The following is a 19,589-nucleotide window of genomic DNA, read 5'->3' as shown; positions in this document are numbered from 1 at the left end:
GGATAAAGTTCAGGAAACAAAGTCAGAGGTAAAAAACAAAAGAGTCTGCTAGCCATTAAAAAAGAAGAAAAATACCGAATTTCTTCATCAACAGAAGCTATATATATATATATATATATATATATATATTACATTTGTTTCCCTCATTCTGTCCATTTCGTCCTTGTTGTTTTATTTTTGTGTTTTAGTTGTATATATACTCTGTTTGCTTGCTTCTATTCTCTTTCATATTTACTGACCTTCATCTTTCTTTTTCTTATGTGATTCTTATTTAGTTTTCCTTTTTTCTCCTTTTCCTCCTTTTCTGCTAACTTGGATCACCCACAACGTGACAACTGCATTTACCATTTCTGTTTCTCTTATACCCGTTCTCCCACTCTTCATTCAACACACTTCCATTGATTGCCTACTCATAGTAAAAACCATCACAACATTTTTTTTATTATTCTTCCTTACTATTTTTTGCCTCCCACTTCACACAGCACTCAGCAAACACACAACATTTGCTTTTTTTTTTTTTGTCTATTTCTATCCAGGTGATGAACAATACGTAAATAAATTTAAAAAATCTTTGAAATGAAAAACAAGAAAAACAAAGAATAATGTAAATTAACATTTTTCTCAGACGCATATATATAAACAACAGAGAGAGAGAAATATATAGTCCTCCACTTCTATACTTTTTTTTATCTTGTTATCATCATCACTTTCAATTGGAGATTACCCCTCCGTGTACCTATTCCTTTGTTTTGCTGCATATTTCCTCCTCAGGATGGACATTTAATAGTGTATTTAGTCTAATAGTTTGTATGTATCGAATCACTTTCAACATTTATCCCCTTTTTCCCTCGCGAGTTTCTCTGTTTGGCCCTGCATTAGAAAAGTGAGTGAGTGAAACTGCGTAGACCAAGTAAGGGCGTGTACACTACATTAGGGGGGAAAAAAAGAAAAAACTCTTGTATGGATTGTAAGCTTAGCACAACCAATGATATGTTCTCTAGGTGCCGCGAATATGTAAAATAAATGAAAAAAGGCAATCCGGTAACGTATGAATATACCACTCATCAGTCGTGACACTCACATCCATCGTTCTGGCCCTCTTTTTCCCCTTTCAAATTCGTCCCCTTCTTACTCCACTGCCTGCACGCATACATACATACATACATACATACACACTATTAACATTGACACACCCATCCTCGCACTCCCCTACTCATAAACATAAACAGATATTTCACTACACCACTTCCTGCTTACAGACAGGGCATGTCTTGTTAGATCCCAACCACTGTTCAATACAAGCACGGTGAAATATATGATGACATGTCTTCAGTTCCACCGCCGGTTCACCAGCGGCATCACCTTCTTCCCATTCGCCTTGACAAACCACACATGTCCCATCACTCGGCCGTGCAACATCACACAGACACTCCCGTATCTGTTCTTTTGTTATTCCTTTGCTCACATACCCAATACGCTCCTGCAGCTCGAGCAGCTGCTCATACGACATGTCATCAATGTCCTGCGTGATACCAAGATTACGTCGGGCAACAAGTTCACCAATAACACTGATTAAATCCATATAGTCTTCACCGGGGATGCGGGATGATTGCATACGCTCAAACAGTGATAAACCCAACGCCGCTGGATGTATGAAAGCCTCGTGCTGTAAGCCACCAGTTCCACTCGGTTGTTGTTGTTGTTGTGGCTGCACTGACACCTCTGTCTCTCCATCACTGCTGTCATCACCCACGTTCATCGCCGCCATGTCTGGAAGACCTCCATGTGGGGTGGACAAACGAAAAGGAGCCAATTGAGCAGCAAGGCGAAGTGAACGATAAAGATGTTCAGCTTGTTGTGTGCGTATCACATCATCTATCACCTCCCTTCTCGAATTAGGTGACATACTGCGCAGTGAGGCTTTGAAGTCCTCGTCAACGTCCAGTCTTTCCATTTGTTCCTCAAGCGCCGTATCACGTGGGGGTGCGGCATTCGTAGAACTGGGCTGCGTTGTCGGTGTCGGTGTCGGTGTACTGCGCGTATTATCCGAATTCATGTTATTTGTGCCGCCGACGTTCGTATTGTTATTGTTGTTATTATTATTGTTGCTGTTGCTGCTGCTGGAACTACTTTCCATGGATTCACTGCGTGCTCTCTTGGAGCTGTTGCTACCTCGCATCAACTCACACACAGGGCGAGAAATAATGACAGACACTGAGTGGTATAGTCTTATCCCACCACAGTGTACACCACAGAAACACAAAAACAGAAAAAAAGGCAAAATAAAAGCGCTGATAATTTAAAAAAAAAGAAGGACGGAAAAATAGAAAGAGCAAAAATAAGAATAAAAAAAAACGACTATGAAGGGGGAAAAAAAAAAAGAGAGAGAGAGAGAGAGAAAGAGATAGAAAAAAGAAAAATAGAATAACAATAAAAATAAGAGCAAGGATGAAGTAAGTGAATACAGAGACCCCTTCTCCCCAAGCAGAATACAGAGGAAAAAGGTGGAGTAGCAGTTCCAGTAGGAAGTAAAACACATAAATGACAAAAAGAAAGAAAGAAAAATCCACCATGTGTTGAAAAACGGTAGAGATAAAGAGAGGTCCTGCAAAGAACAGATATACAGTATAAGAACATGACAAAAAGAACGACACAACAAACCAGCAAGAACAAACAAACAAACAAAAAAACAAAAAAAAACAGTTAATTTCTCATACTGTCTTGGAAGAGTTTACATTTACTCCCATCACTTCCATCTGTTTCTTTTTTAGCGCCTTCTCTCGTCTTTCTTTAAATGTATCAATAATTGTAAAGTAGTCAGTCTCCCGTTCCTGTTCCTGTTGAACTTCTTCCTTCAATTGTCTGTGTTGCAAACCGCTGAATTGACCTTCCCAGCGATCGGGAAGTCCCTTCTGCACCCGCTTCCAGTAGAGCATCATGAATACAGGAAAGACAATACAGGCCATCACCTTTGCAAGCTCAAATCCCTGTACAACGTTAAAGCCAGTACGGATAGAAGGGCGAAGGAAGTCTACGAGTCGCTGCGTACGCGATTTAATAAATGGCTTTTCGCGAATTACAACGCGAGTCGTTTGACCTTTTCGCGTATACGTAGTGGAGTCATACTGATTCACACGGGCGGGTTCATTATAATTAGTCATTGTACAACACTCTTGTGTGTTTTTATTTTTATTTTTTTTCTCTTTCTTTCTCTCTCTCTCTCTATTTATTTTATTTTACTCCTTTAATCTAATGTGATGGTTCAGTGCAAGACGGTCAAGGTGTCTTTTACACAACCCAACACAGATAGTTGCTGTCTAGACAGACCTTTACGTCTTATACACTTATACCAGCACTACTACTAAAGGGGATCAAACCTCCTTTTCTCCCTGTTGCTAGTTGTATTAGTATACTGTCACTGTAACAGTCTTTTTATTTATTTGTTTTCTTTCCTTTTTTTTGTTTTAATTAATTATACAAGAAAGCACGAAAATGAGAAATAATACACACGAGCAACCATAAACTATATGAACATCAAGATGGGTATACACTACAGATATAGGTGAAAGTATAAATATGCTGGGTCCAAAATAATGTCAAATTTACCTCAATCGCATACGTTTCTCTATGGAGTCTCCCTGTTCAATACAGCAGGGTTCATATTTCTAAAAAAAAAAAACTCAAACCATCTACAGCGAAAAAGAGCGAAAAATAAAGCAGATCACACAATACCAAGAATATATAACAAAAAACAAACAGAAAGAAATATTCTTCACAGACGACCTAATCCCAAAAACTCTGCCCGCAGTCGACGTTCCTCCACTATTCCTGCTGCATGTGCCTGTCGTGCGGCTCTTCGCTCTATTCTCTCCATACGCCGTTGTGCTTCCTCCTCTTGTTGTTGCCGGTGTTGTGCACAGCGCTCTGCAATAACGTCTTCCCGCTGTTTCACCTTTTCTGTGTATAACAATCGCCGTTCAATGGCCTTCATATCATCTGAGGAAATTACGCGAAACTGCGGCCGCAGCAGCGCGGGGATGTGCGGGGCGACAGACGCCTGCGAGAAGGACGGCTCCCCGTGCGATCGTTTGTATGAACCCACACTCATTGCAGTTGAGTTAATAGTGGGACTAGTTGTATTTTTCTTCGGCCTTTATATGTTTTATTTTTAGTTTATTTTTGTTTCGTTTGTTTTGGTAACAAAAGAAAAGGAAAAAGAATACAATTTAAATTAAAATTTGCAATAGATAATAAAATACCAAGAACACGTGAAACCACTATACAAGCATGGAGATGATAAATACATATATATATTATTATCTTTATATAAGCCGCTAGTACACCTCAGAGAGAAGTTTCTTTGGTGTGCGAAGCATATGCTTTAACAAAAAAAAAAAAACGCAAACGTGTAAATAAGAACTAAATAAAAGATAACACTATACACAGCGATCCCACAACTATCCTCACTTCTATAAATCTCTGGCAAAACCAAACACACACACACACAAGAGTGAATCCCACAGCTATTATTATTACCATTCTCAAATTGTGTGGTAATCATTATCATTGATGCCTATGCTGCAGCACCATCAGTCGCACTTCAATCTCCCCTGTAGACTCTGTTAACATACCGTGTTTCACTGAAATACCGCCAGTCCCACACGGTGCCGCATCACGTGCATCCACAAGCGACGGTCCACCGCCCACAAATGCACTGCGCAGAAACTCACGACCCGTAGGCCGCGGTCGCCACAGTGCTGCTCGCAGTGTATGACGGCCCGGTATAAAATGCGGCACCGTGAGGGCGGTGTATCCAACAGGCGTCTGTTGTGCACCCACACCTTCATCACTGTATACGGTTATAATGAGCCGCAGTGTGGTTTCCACTCGCTCTTCAAAGTGGTACTCAAATGGTACATTAAATGTATGCACAGGAAGTGGAATAAAGTCGTCCACAATAATAATACCGGAAGAGGCTAGTTGTGTAGTGAAGATAACATTCTCTGATTCTTCATTATATCTGTCTACGTTTCCATATTGCCATTGACAACGCAAGAACAATCCATCTTCTGGTACTCCAATACATCTCTCAAGAGTGCCATATATGTGATAACGCACCGACCCTTTAGACGGTGACTGCGTAAAGGTACTGCTACTGTTAGGCGTATGCTTTACCACACTATCTGTTCCTACTTCTTCACTCCTCAAGGGAATGGCTTGTTGTAGAAGCATACGTTGTAATGCATCCCTTCTAGCATTATGTGTCAAATTTAGTTTGTCCTGTGCGCTAAGTGAAATTCTATTTATTTTTCGAATAAGATTTGGTATTTTAGATGATATAGTATTTGAATCCTCTGTTGTAGTTACAGTAATATTAAAAGAGTACACGTGAAGGGAATCCACATACAATGTGTGTGTTTCATTAATAGATGGTTTAGCCGTAAAGTACATCTCACTTTGTTCTGCAGCAATAGTGCAAATAACCCGTTCCTCCCCCTCCCATCGCATATCATTTAATGAATTTCCAGCGGCCCCCACAATCCTCCCAACAGCCCACATAAAGTACATTTTATTACTTGGCCGATGTTGTTTTCGGTGTTGCCGTAGAATCACGGCGGCCAGTGGACTCGGGCACTGCGGCGGTTCCACCGGGCACTCCGCCTCCGATTGGTGAATGTAATCCTCATTAGAAGGACGCGTGAAAAGGGCATTTTCCGGGTTTTCCAACTGGGCGTGTAATTCCTTCATTGCCTCCGCTGCTGTGGGTATAACATGTCCAGATCCTCCCAATAAGAGCGATTGCACAGATGGCATTTCCATTTCATCCTCCTCGCCGCCCGTACCGGATGATTCACCGCGCTGATTTACATCTTTGCCCTCCGCCATAGAAGCCGCTGCACGAATCATCTCAAGTTTCTCTGCTGGTGATAATACTTTTCCATTCCACGGTACAGTCACACTGCAGAGAGTCTCGGTGTGTTCCTCCTCAACAAGTGGGGCACGCCAAACAGTAATGCAGAAGGAGAGATCGTAAAGGGAGACACGTGAGGCATACCGTTGGGCTGAATAAAAGCGAAGAATATCCATTTTATGCTATTGTTATTGCGATTGAGGGCTAGTCGTATAACGCCCTCACTATTTAATACTACGAATGGTAGTATTGGTAATAGTAACAGCTTAGAGCAACAAGGATGTCTTGTTTACCCTCTTTCTTTTTTCTTCTTTGCTTTCTTTTTTCTAATATCACACGTATATATAAAAAAAAAACTTCCCCCTTTCCACCCCTATATTTTAAAAAGATTAATATATATATATATATATATATATATATATATATATATATAAAGAGGAAAGAAATATATAAATCAATAACCCAATAAATAACAACAAAAGAGTGCATCCACGTCTTACACCAGGTAAAACTAAGAAAACGGTATCTTCGATTGAGTTGAAAAAGTTCGTATCGTATTATTCAACATTCTTCCTCACCACTGTACTGATAGACATGCATCCTCTGCAGCTGTGCAACTTTCCATTTGGAGAGAAACGGCACTTCCCAGCGGTTTGATACCACAAACTGAACACGACGAAACGCCTGGAGTAATTTATCACGAATAATATCTAATCCCTCCGGTAATAAATAGAGAAACAGCACATGTGTATCATGCCCATCCAATGGAAAGTACCGCTCCGTCTCACAGTAACGCACATCCGCCACCTCAAAAACACAGCGAAGGTGATGTGGTGCGGGAACAGTAAATCCACACACACGTTGTTTGGCTTCATTAATAAGTGTTTCATCAAGATCCAATCCGGCAACTCGCAGTTGCAGTGAAGAGATAATATTATTAATATTATTATTATTATTATTATTATTATTATTATTATTATTATTATTATTATTATTATTATTATTATTACTATTACTATTATTATTATCGTCACCGGTCCCTTGAAGGGCAAACAGATGGGCACATATAGACAGTAAAGCATGACCATCACCACAGCCGAGATCTGTAAGCCGCAGTGTAGTACTGGACGATTGAGGTTTCTCTTGTATTAATAATGTATTATATATCCACGATGATAACTCCGCGAGGGCCTCATCGCTGCTAACAACAAAAGGAGAAATAAAGTTACCATCATCCCATTGAAATGGCAATTCCAATCCGCAGGACATTTATTTTCTTTTTCTTTTGTTTTTTTTTTTCTCACAGATATCTAACACTTAAAAAAGAAACAAAAATGATGGCCCCTAAAACAGAGAAAGAAAAAGATAAAGAAGAGAGGAACATGGAGAAAAAAACAGAGGGAAAAAGTATAAACTCTACCAACGGATCAAAAAAAAAAAGGGAATAATCAAATTGAAGAAATTGTATAAAACAGTTTTATTGCCAATAAGAGGCATAGTGAAAAAAAAATCCGATTGAGAGCATATATTTGTGTGTGGGTGTGTGTTTTCTTTTTTTTTTTTGCTATTTTCCTCTTTGCAACCATCTGTTTAAATGTGGATAAAAATTGTGCCACCAATTTCACCCATAAACAAAAAATATATATTAGATATATTCAAGTCGCTGCAAATAAAGATATTTTCTCATACATATTTCTGTCTTCATAGACACGTACAGGCACAATTCATCCCTTCTTTCTTTCCTTCTTTCTATCTCTAAGACTTTCTTTCACTCTTTAAACTCATATATAAACATATACACACATATACCACACAAACAAACACAAAGAGAGAGATACACAAAAGCAGTCATCACAGATGCACATAAGATAAAATAAAAGAAGAAGAAAAAAAAAAGACAGAAATTTCCAGCAGCATAAAAATGCTGATATAAAAAAAAGGAAGCATCTGTGAAGCGAACACCAAAAACAGCAACGAGACAGCGCCACACAGCAGAATAACAAACAACAAAAAAGGGTACGACTTGCGTCATTTCATCCGGAAAATGGTATTTCATTTAATAATACAGATAAGTGCACAAATAAAAACAAAGAAATTTCTCAGTATACATAGTGTTATCTTCTAAAACATTGTTTCTACTTTGTGACACTACCTCTCTAACATTTCCACTTCATATGGATGACCCCAGACATGGACTTTCCCCCCTCTTTTTCTCTCTTTCTCTACATAAACGCTTTTCTTTTTCGTCTTTTTTTTTGTACTTTTTTTTTGGTTTGTTTGTTTTCTTTGATTGTTAATCTTTTGGAAATAATAATGAAACTCAACTCTCTACTTCAGTGCTGCCGATTCACACAAAGTGGTGAGTTCAGGCCGCTGCGCCAGCCACGCCGCATACGTCCCCCGCATCTGCCGCTTCATTGGAATATAATCCTCCTCTAAATAGGCGGCAAATGTGATGAGATTGAAGTATCGACGAAGATAATGTACGCCGTGATGATGGGCCCGTCCTCTTTGGGCTTCAGTGACGTCTGGGGAGTTCACTTGTTGGGCAAAGGCCTCAATAGCGGTACGTAAATTCTGCATTTGTGAGCAGGCCTCAATAACGAGATCCACACGGTGTTTGGCGTTACGCCCATCTGTCAAGACACGTTTTAATTGCACAATACAACCATACTCCCCACGGGAAAGGGAGGAGTCCTCTGCTTTATACAGTGGGTTAAACATATTATCCAATTCATCATAATACTCTGGCATTACAAGACCAATGAGCAAACAGCAAATCACCATACCGGTGGTGGTACGACCACGTCCCATTTGACAGTTAAACACAAATGAAAGTGTCTCACGACGATCCATGTGGGTTGTAATACTTGGCAGTAAAGCCGTCACAAGCGCATCAAAGTCCTCCACACCAGGACTCTGTTCATCTGTTACTGGAAGACGAAGTAATGCCACACGAAAACCCTGCGCCGCTAAATCATTATAAATCTGTCGTACCGTTTTAACGGTTTCTGTGGTTGCGGGTTCCCAAATACCGACAAGTTCACCAGGGTTTCCCTCATCACTTACAAGACACATCCCATCATGACACTCCGCCTCCCTTAATACATCTGTTAATAAATGCGATTCCACAAGTTCCACCTTCTGTGCTTCAATACCTGTGAGTTCCACATTTACATATGGTGCATCCAAGTTACGTAATACAAAAGGACGATCTCCCACGTAGAGAACAGGCTCTTCTCGCAAATTCACCCATACCACATGTCCCCGAAGTGGTTTTGAAAGTTCCTCCGCACGAAATTGCGGATCAAAGAGACGAGGTGCCGCAAACGCAGTATAAAGTTCCTTATCATTATGTTCTCCAGGATACGTCGCAAGGGGTTCTTGAGAAGCACCAAGTAGTGAAAGTATATTACGAATACCCATTAGTGTAGGAATTGCCACACCATAGACATTAACATTAGACACCTTACGTAGATTTGGTGCTCCACACAACTCGGGACGAAGTCCCTTCTTCCTACATCCTGGGAAGTGATCGGCCTTCAATGCAAAGTTACCCGTTAGTACATCACCATTTCTACGTGAGAGATCTGTCTTTAATATATTACGAGATTCTACATACTTAATAGACTGCTCTCCACGTTGATCAAGGTTTGCAATAATATTTGCCACTTCCACTCGCTTATCTACCCAGTCACTGAATGGTTCCTGTGAACTATAATCACCCATAGTATCAATATAAATAGTACTAAGTAGTACAAGAAGATATGTACGTACCAAGTGTATGGCATCTCGCATCAATTTTACTTTTTGACGTCCACTCTCGTTTGCCATTTCCTCTTTAAGATGGTTTAATGCGTGCATTATATTCCATCGCATTCCGCGTCCACCAAGTTCTGTTGCGGCATATACTACACGCAATAGAGATCCTGCTGTAAGCATCTGACAAATTGTAAATGCTACCTGCAATTCTACAGGTGAAGAAGGTATTTCTTCTGGACTAACAGGAACAGAAAAAACAATTTGAGCTTGTGGTAAAACAATATTATTGCGATCCACACAAAGTACCTCTTTGATATCATCTGGAGTAGCTAATTGTCGTAAATTAAGTACGCGAGAAGCACGATAAATGGTAAGAATATTAAGTGCTACAGTAGTTCGCGTAGATCCTTCTGTATCGTTAATAATAAATACATCATGTGTGTCACTATGATTACTTAAATACGCCAACAGAGGATCAATATCAGAGGCCAACATATGTCCAGAGAAAGGAATTGGTACATGGTGATAATCAATACCACAATCTGTTGCAAAATCCGTCATAGTAGCTTTAGGTGTTCGCACAGTACGTACTTTAACACGTAGTGTTAAACGTTTTCCAAATTCATCTACACTGTGTAATAAAATCTGTCCTTTACGTTCTTGTGATTCAAGAATAACATCCCTTCGTAAACGTTCTTCAATCTGTTCTAATGCTTTTACAGAAACATGCATTGTAGAACCTACTTCTGTAGGATTGGTTGGAACGGAATCATAATCTGTTAGTGTGAAACAAGTATCATTAATAAATATCATAGGTTCTGCACGAAGACTTATCCATTGAATACGTTTTTGATTTGGGAATCGTCTTCGTATCTCTCCTATAAGTCTATCACGTCCCTCCTGTGAAAGTCTTCCACATGTAAATATAGGTACATCGGGTGCTAATTGTCGTAGTGCGTTAATACTCGTTTGATTCTCACTCGTCATTGGTACACTACAAAGAATACGTCCAGCACTAAGTACATTCCCTTTACGATGACGTACAATACTTGCCGCCCATGCTTCTTCTCCTGCATCTACAGGGGCAACAATACGTTCTTCTTTAAATTCCTCTTCCATTGATTGAATACTAGTGATTAATAATTTAAGCTCATTATTCTCGGCAAGCCATTCACTGAAAGGAGCTTTGGTATGATATCCCCAAAAACGTTGTTCACAGTAGTAAGAGAAAACAAGAAAGTAGGCATATTGCTGTAACTGCATAATAGCTTCTTCTACTGATGTACTTCCTGTATTAAATGCAGCATTTATATGTTCTGCGATAGAGTATCCCTTATCTGAAAGTTCCAAAAGCACCGTAATACGACGTTCATGAAGCTTACCATCAGGAATAAGTGAGACAATTTTTTTAATGGTTCGGAAATTAAAACATCTAATGTCACTACGTAATAAACGTATATCAAAAGACTCATCTGGAATACATGATTGATATAAACGTACAATACTCGTAATAAGCATCATAGCACTCGTTTTACCTCTTCCAGATTGGCAATTGTAAATAATAACAGATTTTGTATCTTCCAAGCATAAATCGACAACGAAATCAAAATCTTGTGGTTGAGGACCAATATTTCTTGTAATAGGTCGACGATAATACATAACATTTGGTTTTAATGTATTATATACGTCTTGTAATGTTAAGACATGAGAAGGATCTGCAGATTCCCATTGATCTTCCATTATACCATCTTTTCCCTCCATATGAATACTTATATTACCACCATTTCCACGAGCTTCTTTTAGTACTTCTTGTTTAAGTTTTTCTTCAATTTGAGCAATACTACGACCTGTGACATTGGGAATTATCATTGGCAAAAGAGGTTCCTTACGCTCACGAACAATATGAGCCTCATTGTTAATATAAACAAGAGGTTCTTCTCGAAGATTTACCCAAACAACAGATCCATCAAATGCCCGACGTAGAGCATTTACAACCGTACTAATAGCACTAATACTAGGTTGTGCCACACCTCCAACATTTAATAAGGGAACCATACGAAAAAAAGGTGCACCAGCAATCATCCCTGTTGGCCCTTTACGTTTACGTAAAGCATCCTGTACATCCGGCTTAAGTATATGATTAGATGAGAGAATATCACCACCACGTGTAATATCCAGTTCACTTGGTGATGGTAAAACAACATCGCGTCTTCCTCCTAATAGTTCCATAAATGCCACTGTATTATCTGTCACACGTAAAATACTACTGGAGCGCATTGACATTCGTCCCATTGTCATATTTAGAACAGATTGTTCCGCATCAAAAAGATTAGTTACACTGGCATTATTCCCGGTACGCCATAGATCAAGAGAACTGCAGTCAAGTTGAGAATGTGGTACACAACCTACAAGTGGATCGCTGCCTTTCATTTTTTCTTCCGGTTCAGGAGTTGTACAAACTATTGTTGGCATATCAACTACTTCAGGAAGAGTTGCACTTACAGGTGTTCCAGTACTTCCGCGTAATGATGTTGGCGATGGTGTTGGTGTAGTGACATTAGATAGTGGTTGTGGAGTCTTCCATGAACGTGTCATTTCACTTTGTAAACGAACAATACGACTTTGACAACGATCAAGTTGTTCTTCTAACTTTTTTACCTCAATATCATCATCATTATCAACTTTATTCTCCTCCTTAACCTCTTCTATTTTCTTCTCCTCTGGTACTGTTTCTCGCAGTTTCTCCAATGCACTTGTCTGTAAGGTGGGAAGCACAGGACTTGGGTTATATTTAGCTGCAGTAAACGTCAATGATATATTTCCCGGAGAATGTGCTGGTGGTACTCCCAAGTCACTTTTCGCCCCGCATGTGGAATGCGTATCGGCATCATTATCGGTTAATTTCTCACTAATAGCACCGGAAACGGCACTTGACATGGTACGTCGACGTGCATTCAATCGAACCTCCTGGGAGCGGAGAAGATGCTTTAGCTGAAGCAATTCATCCTTGGCATCATCTGATGTTTTTGCCGTTGTTTGTGGTTTCACTGGTTTTGTAGGGGGAATTGCAGCGCGAAGGATTGGCGGCAATTTACTCAGCACATCACTGCGACCGTTGACGACTCCACGTTTACCGCTATTACTGCTATTACTGCTGTTGGCAGTAGGGGAGAGGTGCAACATTTACTAGCGGATGTTAATATTTCGTTCCCCTTTCCTCCAATATAAATAAATAGAGAGATATATAGTTGGGTATAAATAAAAAAAGAGAGAGAGAGAGAGAAACAAAAAAATAAACAAGTAAAAAGAAAAGAGTAAAGAGTACATACATGAGAGATCATACAAATAGGAGATAGAAAAAGAGAAATGAAATAAATAAATAAAAGAGGAAAATAAAGAAATAACGAAGAATCAAAATAATCAAAATAATCAAAATAATAATAATAATAATAATAATAATAATAATAATAATAATAAGAAACCGACAGAGACCAGTATATAGCACAACCACAGGTACGGTGATGTCCCTTTTTCTCTTCGGAAAAAAGGGGAAATATAACATTCTTTACAACCGACTTTCCGAGGGCTAACACACACACAGAAAAGAAAAAAAATACAAACATCAAGTCTCTACTTAAGCAACCGCCTAATCAGCTATATGGAGCACGTAGACAAAGAAAAGTAATGCATATACATGGAGTAAAAACTAAAGAGGAAAAAGAAAAACACTCCACATATACATACATCCCTATACGTATATAGACAAATATATTTTCATATGGGGATGTGAATGAATGTGTAGATAGATAGATAGGCAAAGCCCACTTTATGTAAGTACGTTATATCGTATTCATTTTCCATATCAAACTCAGTACTCCAAATAACCATCTTTCACTTTACTTTCTTTTCCTTCTTTCTTTTATCTCTTTCACTACCATTCTCGCCATACCTTTCTTTTTTTTTTGCTTTTCTTCCTCTTCGTATCCTCCCCTTTTTCCCGCACATATCCTCCTCTGCTTCCCTCTTTCTTTCTTCACACGAAGCCCTTATGTCCTGTTTCTTTCACTGTTTAACTGCATCCTCTCCTCTCCGCACTCCTCCGCATTGCGTGTGGGGTGCAGCGGGAGTATCACCCGCCACCATCGCCTGTCTGTTCCAAGCACGGCGTCCCAATGCCGTCGGCGTTCCTCCTCATATCGTTGTCGCCGCACTTCACGCGTTACTTCAGTGATATTAACAGTATTATTATTACTATTACTATTACTATCACTATTACTATTACTATCACTAATACTATCATTATTATTATTATTATTATTATTATTATTATTATTATTATTATTATTATTATTACTATTATTATTATTATTATTATTATTATTATTATTATTATTATTATTATTATTATTATTATTATTATTATTATTATTATTATTATTATTATTATTATTATTATTATTATTATTATTATTATTATTATTATTATTATTATTATTATTATTATTATTATTATTATTACCATTAATATTGTTAGATCTCGACAGGGAGTTGATGTGGCGGGACATTGTGGACTCACCGCGGTAGAGCCACCAGAGATGGGCGAGTCCAAAGAAGAGTGTGGTGAGACCCATAAGACACGTCACAATTCCCACTAACGTCCATCCAATAGAGGCAGAATCCTCTTGAATAGCAAATATGCCTAACAACAAAAGGCCGCCATCGACAAATCCAGCCAAAGGAACGTACAGGAGAAAGAGAAGAAACATTTTGTAGTTATCACGTCCAATGCAGTTGTTTACCATTGGACAGTGATGATCAAAGTTGTAGGTACAGCGTTCACATACACTGCAGTGGTGTGCTCGATCAGGTTTATATTGTCCACATAACTCACAATAGCGTAATTTGTTACGACGATCTAATGTTCTTACACTGTTCATATTAACTCCTGCAATATCCACTGCACAAGAAGCTCCTTCTTCATTACCATTGGCACTAGTACTAGCAAGAGGCGAAGACATAGTAGTAGTCTGATCATTTATACTAGTAGTGTTTACATTTCTCGGTGGTTCATACAATCTGGACTCACCAATATAACGTGGGGGATATCGCCACGGGTCTGCAGATACATATCCCGCAGGTGTATTAATAACAGCAAACAAAGCCCAGAGCAGAACTGCTGCGCAGGCATCTCCGACTATAATACAAACAAGAGAAACTGCAATACGCCAATCGGTGTGATACTTAGCACATAATATAATAAAGTAAACATTAAAGGCAATGGCTAGGGATAGAATGAGCAGCAATAAAAATAACGGAGGTAAATAGGCGGCGAACAGACAACACCAATCCCCACAGCTACGTGGGGTGAAACTGTGTCTATTCCGCATACTACAATAATCCTCCATTATTTTTTCCTCTTCTTCTGTATATATATATGTAGGAGTGTTCACTCTTCTTTCTTCTTATTTTTTTCTTTGTAGAGTCTTCCCTTCCTTATAAATATTGACTTCTTCTCACTACAGTAGTGAGCCGTGATGGTGGTGATAAGCAGCGATATTAATTTAGGCAGTCACACTGCCTTCCACCAGGCGTCTCTGTGCTCCACCTTTTCCTCTATCGAAACAATAATAATAATAATAATAATAATAATAATAATAATAATAATAATAAAGAAAGAAAAAATAAAAGAAAAACGTTAGAACAAACAAACAAATGAATAAACAAATATACACCATACTCATATATATATATATATATATATATATATATATATATATATGTCTACCATATGTATATGCAAATAAAAGAAAACCATGTTTTTTTTTTTTTTTGCATACTCTGTCTGTGTCCGTGTGTTTTCCTTTTTCTTTCCCTCTTCTAGTTTAGAACTCCCAACACACAATTTACAGTCAGAAGATTCATAAGAGGAGTTTTGTTAATCTGCAGAGAAATGGGGAAAAAAGCAAATTTATCACACACACACACACACACAGAGAGGGAGAGAGAGAGAGGCAATAAGAAGAAAAATAGAATCGGCCAATATGTGGTTTCCGCTTAAGCGAGAAAGCGCATTAACACAAGAAGTAGTTCACTCCATAATATATATATATATATATATATATATATATATATATAACACAAACAAACACACAAGCAAACACATCATATCCTGTCACTATCAATATTAGCGCCATTCAAAAGCAATCTCATAGAATCCACTATACAATCCCCATATTCTCTGGGGGACGTACTATGCCCACTGGACATATCAAATTCCACCAACGACGATCTAATCCAAACACTTCATTAAGAAATTGCTCTCTCTCCTCCTTTAGCATTTGTTTTTGCCGCTGTCGATCACCTTTTCCATGCGCAATTGCATTTGCTACTGTCGTTTCACCACGAAATGCTAAAAATAAAAAGTGTGCGGCGAAAATAAGAAATGTGATCCCCATCAATGTTGACATCACTGCGGAAGCGACAAGCACAATACTATCTCCCAAATTGGCGGCACTAAAGAGAGGAAAATGATAATATAGACTATAAAACGTGGTACTAGCGATATGTAATCCCCCTAATGGAATATATGCAAGAAAAAGCAAAAAAAATTTTAAATTATCCCGCCCGACGCAGTTATTAATCCACGGACAATGATGATCCATACGATACACACATCTGCGACAGGAACGACAGTGATGGGCATTGTCTGGTTTGTAAATCTCGCATCGAAAGCAAAAACGCATTTTACCATCTAATCCCGTTTGCCAAACTTCATTTGTGTTAAGATTACTTCCAGCGCGGCCTCTAAACACCGGTGTGTGTGACCACGGCTCCCGCTCCACATAACCCGGCGGTGTATACACAGCGAGAAAGAAGTTCACAAACACAAGTATTTCCGCTATAGCCATCACCGCATGGCAGTAGACGCAATAGAGCCAGGATGCCTCCCCACGCTGATAGGAATGATGTAATCTGGGAATAAAGAAGACGTAATAGGGAACAACATTGAGAAGGATTAGAAATACCGCAAAGCAGGGGGGAATTTGGCGGCAAAAAAAGGCACACCAACCACAAATATCTACTGGTCGGGGTGGATTGTGTTGTTGTTCACAACACATAAATAAATAAATAGAAAGACAGATAAATAAATGTGCGATAACCCTCTCTTATACTCCCTTTTTCCCCCTTCTTTCTTTTGTGTAAATTAAACGGTATACAATGTAATAATATAAGAGATAGGGCCATACAAGGGTGACAATCAACTATAAAAAAAAGGAAAGATAAGGAAAGATAAGGAAAGATAAGAATGCAAATAATAATAAAAGGTTAATAAATGGAAACAGTATATATATATATATATATTCACATGTACATATGGATAATACACCAAAAGAAAAACAAAAACACTGATTTTTTAACCATTCATCCCTCACATAAGACTTCAATCATCATCCTATACCTGCTTAACCATTATAGGCAAATCATAGCCACAGAAGCAGATGGAATGAAAAGCAAACAAACGAAAAAAAAATCACAAAAATGGGAGCAATTCCTTTAATAATAGAATAAGAATTCCGTATAGGAAAAGATCGCTATCCCGAAACGTATACGATACTAAAAAAAAAATGTAAATAGGGAAATCAATTGAATAAAATAAAAAAACTAACCAAAGCAAAAACACCGGCAATAAACCTTGACTAAGGTATTACTAGACTAAAAAGAAATGTCTCGTACGTACTCATTGATACTTTCTCCTCTTCAATTATAGCGAAACACCCTAAAAAATAGAGAAAAAAGAGATACAAGTACAGAAAAAAAAAACTGGTAAAGTAAAATAATAATAATAATAATAATAATAATTTGGCCATGATATATGACATATTTCAACCAAAATGCATAGTGGGCTTGACATTTACGAGGGGTTGTGGTAGCACATTGCCTTCTCCCCCAGCACCTGCAACCATCATCTGAGGGATATGTAATGCAATATGATTACCTTGTGATTGTGATGATATGGGAGCCATGATTGGTGGTTGTTGTCGTTGTTGTTGATACTGTGGAGCCATAGAAGCAGTCATTAATTCTTGATGATGTTGTTGTGGTATCATAGATGCTGCTATCATTGATTGATGTTGTTGTTGTTGTGGTATCATAGATGCTGCTATCATTGATTGATGTTGTTGTTGTTGTGGTATCATAGATGCTGCTATCATTGATTGATGATGTTGTTGTGGTATCATAGATGCTGCTATCATTGATTGATGTTGTTGTTGTTGTGGTATCATAGATGCTGCCATCATTGATTGATGTTGTTGATGTTGTTGTTGTTGTTGTTGTTGTTGTTGTTGTTGTTGTTGTTGTGATAACATTGAAACCGCAAGCATTGCCTGCTGTTGCTGCGGTGTAAACACAGAACCCATCAGTATCTGCTGGGGTGGAGGAACAGCGGAGAACTGCATGGTCGCCGCTGATTGCATAGATTGAGCCGCCAACGGTCTAACAGCAGCAGCAGTACCAATATCAATACCAATATCTGCATTTGTTGGTATTTGTGCCGCTGTTATGATATGTCGATCAATGAGCATTTTATCTGCCAACTTGTGTGATTCCCTCAACACCCGCCGTCGATCACTTGGCAATAGTCGCCAGAGCCGAAATACGAAAATGACGGAAAGTGTTAACACAATACCGCAGTACACCCGAGCGGGTGGTACAAACACAATGAGCAATGATGACGCTATCACAGAAAGTCCAATAAGTACGATTTCCACAATACGCCATCGCGTTAAACTCTGTCGTTTAAACAACGATGAAACAGGATTCATCAGAGATTGCATGTGGTTGTGTGTGTAAATGTGTGTTATTGTATAAATGTATAGAAGTATACTTCTTTCTTTCTTTCCTTGTTTTCTCTCCCTGTGCGTACGTGTTGTATATGTGTGCCTTCTGTATTTCACAGTGAACTTAAGATTTCTTATACAAATAAATAGATATATTTTTTCAAAAGGAAAAAAACACAAAAGGGTGTTGGAATATAGTGAAAATGAGAATGAGAAAAGAAGGAAGTAGTAATATTGTCGTTAAAAATGTAAGGACAAAAAAAAAGATGTACATATAAACTTCATTTCCACAGACTCCTACATATATGGAGTTAAAGAACAAGGGAGAAAAAACACATCTTGTATGTCCCGTTAAGTGTTGAACACCGTAGAGCAACGCATACAAATAACAAAAAGTAAACAAACGCAAAACATCAACACCAAGAATAATAATAATAATAATAATAATAATAATAATAATAATAATAATAATAATAGTAACAATAAGAATAAGTTCCCATAAGTGTCTTTTCTTCATGTACTATTTTCAAGACCGCTCTTGCTCTATCCCTCTATCTCCCTTTTTTTTTTCTTAACTTCTTTCGTCTTCGATCCAGCCCATTGTCATAAGTCACTCCATGGGATTATTCCCACTTCTAAGTTTTTTTTTCCTCTTCTCAAAGAATATAGGCTTCGTTCGCACGAACACAAGCAGTTCACTCCTTCTCCTTTCCTTTCCCTCTGCTCCCGTTACAATAAACAGATGCCTTCAATTATCGTTCACATTGCAAATAATTAAAGCATACGTAAATCGTACACAAAGTCCTCACCCCACCCACATATTTTCCCCCTCTCTTCACTTTCTTTGTTCTATTTCACCTCGTTTTTTTTTCTTCTTTCTTTCTTTCTTGCTTTCTTTTCTTTTGCGTCTCTTCACTTCTTCTCCTCTTTCTCAAGCAGAGAGTCATAAGAATACTGTGTCGTATCCCACTTGCATCGTGGTACAGAGTGAATTAAGAAAGCTAACCAAAATGACACCAAAAAACAAAAAAAACAAAGAGAAAGAAAGAAATTATTTCCGTTTTCATTACTAATAG

General features: G+C 38.3%; 9 protein-coding genes across 9 annotated transcripts; all 9 read right to left on the bottom strand.

Annotated features, from left to right (window-relative positions):
• Nucleotides 1-1,237: 1,237 nt before the first annotated feature.
• On the bottom strand, nucleotides 1,238-2,179 carry LSM04_001191 (zinc finger protein; the record flags this gene model as incomplete). Its single annotated transcript, XM_067333563.1, has 1 exon — nucleotides 1,238-2,179. One exon carries the CDS (start codon nucleotides 2,177-2,179, stop codon nucleotides 1,238-1,240), a length of 942 nt encoding a protein of 313 aa, XP_067190398.1.
• A 532-nt stretch (nucleotides 2,180-2,711) lies between these two features.
• Nucleotides 2,712-3,161, bottom strand: LSM04_007513 (uncharacterized protein; the record flags this gene model as incomplete). Its single annotated transcript, XM_067333562.1, has 1 exon — nucleotides 2,712-3,161. One exon carries the CDS (start codon nucleotides 3,159-3,161, stop codon nucleotides 2,712-2,714), a length of 450 nt encoding a protein of 149 aa, XP_067190552.1.
• Nucleotides 3,162-3,772: 611 nt separating this feature from the next.
• LSM04_005245 (uncharacterized protein) lies at nucleotides 3,773-4,108 on the bottom strand (the record flags this gene model as incomplete). The annotated part of the gene is made up of 1 exon (XM_067333561.1): nucleotides 3,773-4,108. One exon carries the CDS (start codon nucleotides 4,106-4,108, stop codon nucleotides 3,773-3,775), a length of 336 nt encoding a protein of 111 aa, XP_067190489.1.
• Nucleotides 4,109-4,563: 455 nt separating this feature from the next.
• LSM04_006578 (B9 domain) lies at nucleotides 4,564-6,087 on the bottom strand (the record flags this gene model as incomplete). Its single annotated transcript, XM_067333559.1, has 1 exon — nucleotides 4,564-6,087. One exon carries the CDS (start codon nucleotides 6,085-6,087, stop codon nucleotides 4,564-4,566), a length of 1,524 nt encoding a protein of 507 aa, XP_067190523.1.
• Nucleotides 6,088-6,472: 385 nt separating this feature from the next.
• Nucleotides 6,473-7,180, bottom strand: LSM04_008500 (uncharacterized protein; the record flags this gene model as incomplete). The annotated part of the gene is made up of 1 exon (XM_067333558.1): nucleotides 6,473-7,180. The coding sequence occupies one exon, from the start codon at nucleotides 7,178-7,180 to the stop codon at nucleotides 6,473-6,475; it is 708 nt and encodes a 235-aa protein (XP_067190575.1).
• Nucleotides 7,181-8,239: 1,059 nt separating this feature from the next.
• On the bottom strand, nucleotides 8,240-12,856 carry LSM04_000660 (uncharacterized protein; the record flags this gene model as incomplete). The annotated part of the gene is made up of 1 exon (XM_067333557.1): nucleotides 8,240-12,856. One exon carries the CDS (start codon nucleotides 12,854-12,856, stop codon nucleotides 8,240-8,242), a length of 4,617 nt encoding a protein of 1,538 aa, XP_067190379.1.
• An 863-nt stretch (nucleotides 12,857-13,719) lies between these two features.
• LSM04_007255 (Palmitoyltransferase) lies at nucleotides 13,720-15,078 on the bottom strand (the record flags this gene model as incomplete). Its single annotated transcript, XM_067333556.1, has 2 exons — nucleotides 13,720-13,930; nucleotides 14,216-15,078. The coding sequence occupies 2 exons, from the start codon at nucleotides 15,076-15,078 to the stop codon at nucleotides 13,720-13,722; spliced, it is 1,074 nt and encodes a 357-aa protein (XP_067190543.1).
• Nucleotides 15,079-15,891: 813 nt separating this feature from the next.
• Nucleotides 15,892-16,791, bottom strand: LSM04_001690 (Palmitoyltransferase; the record flags this gene model as incomplete). The annotated part of the gene is made up of 1 exon (XM_067333555.1): nucleotides 15,892-16,791. The coding sequence occupies one exon, from the start codon at nucleotides 16,789-16,791 to the stop codon at nucleotides 15,892-15,894; it is 900 nt and encodes a 299-aa protein (XP_067190415.1).
• Nucleotides 16,792-17,556: 765 nt separating this feature from the next.
• Nucleotides 17,557-18,498, bottom strand: LSM04_001726 (uncharacterized protein; the record flags this gene model as incomplete). Its single annotated transcript, XM_067333554.1, has 1 exon — nucleotides 17,557-18,498. One exon carries the CDS (start codon nucleotides 18,496-18,498, stop codon nucleotides 17,557-17,559), a length of 942 nt encoding a protein of 313 aa, XP_067190417.1.
• Nucleotides 18,499-19,589: the final 1,091 nt, after the last annotated feature.

This window comes from Trypanosoma melophagium (assembly GCF_022059095.1).
Source record: "Trypanosoma melophagium isolate St. Kilda chromosome Unknown ctg27segment0, whole genome shotgun sequence".
Taxonomy (NCBI): domain Eukaryota; phylum Euglenozoa; class Kinetoplastea; order Trypanosomatida; family Trypanosomatidae; genus Trypanosoma; species Trypanosoma melophagium.
This window is presented reverse-complemented; position numbering and strand designations above follow the sequence as displayed.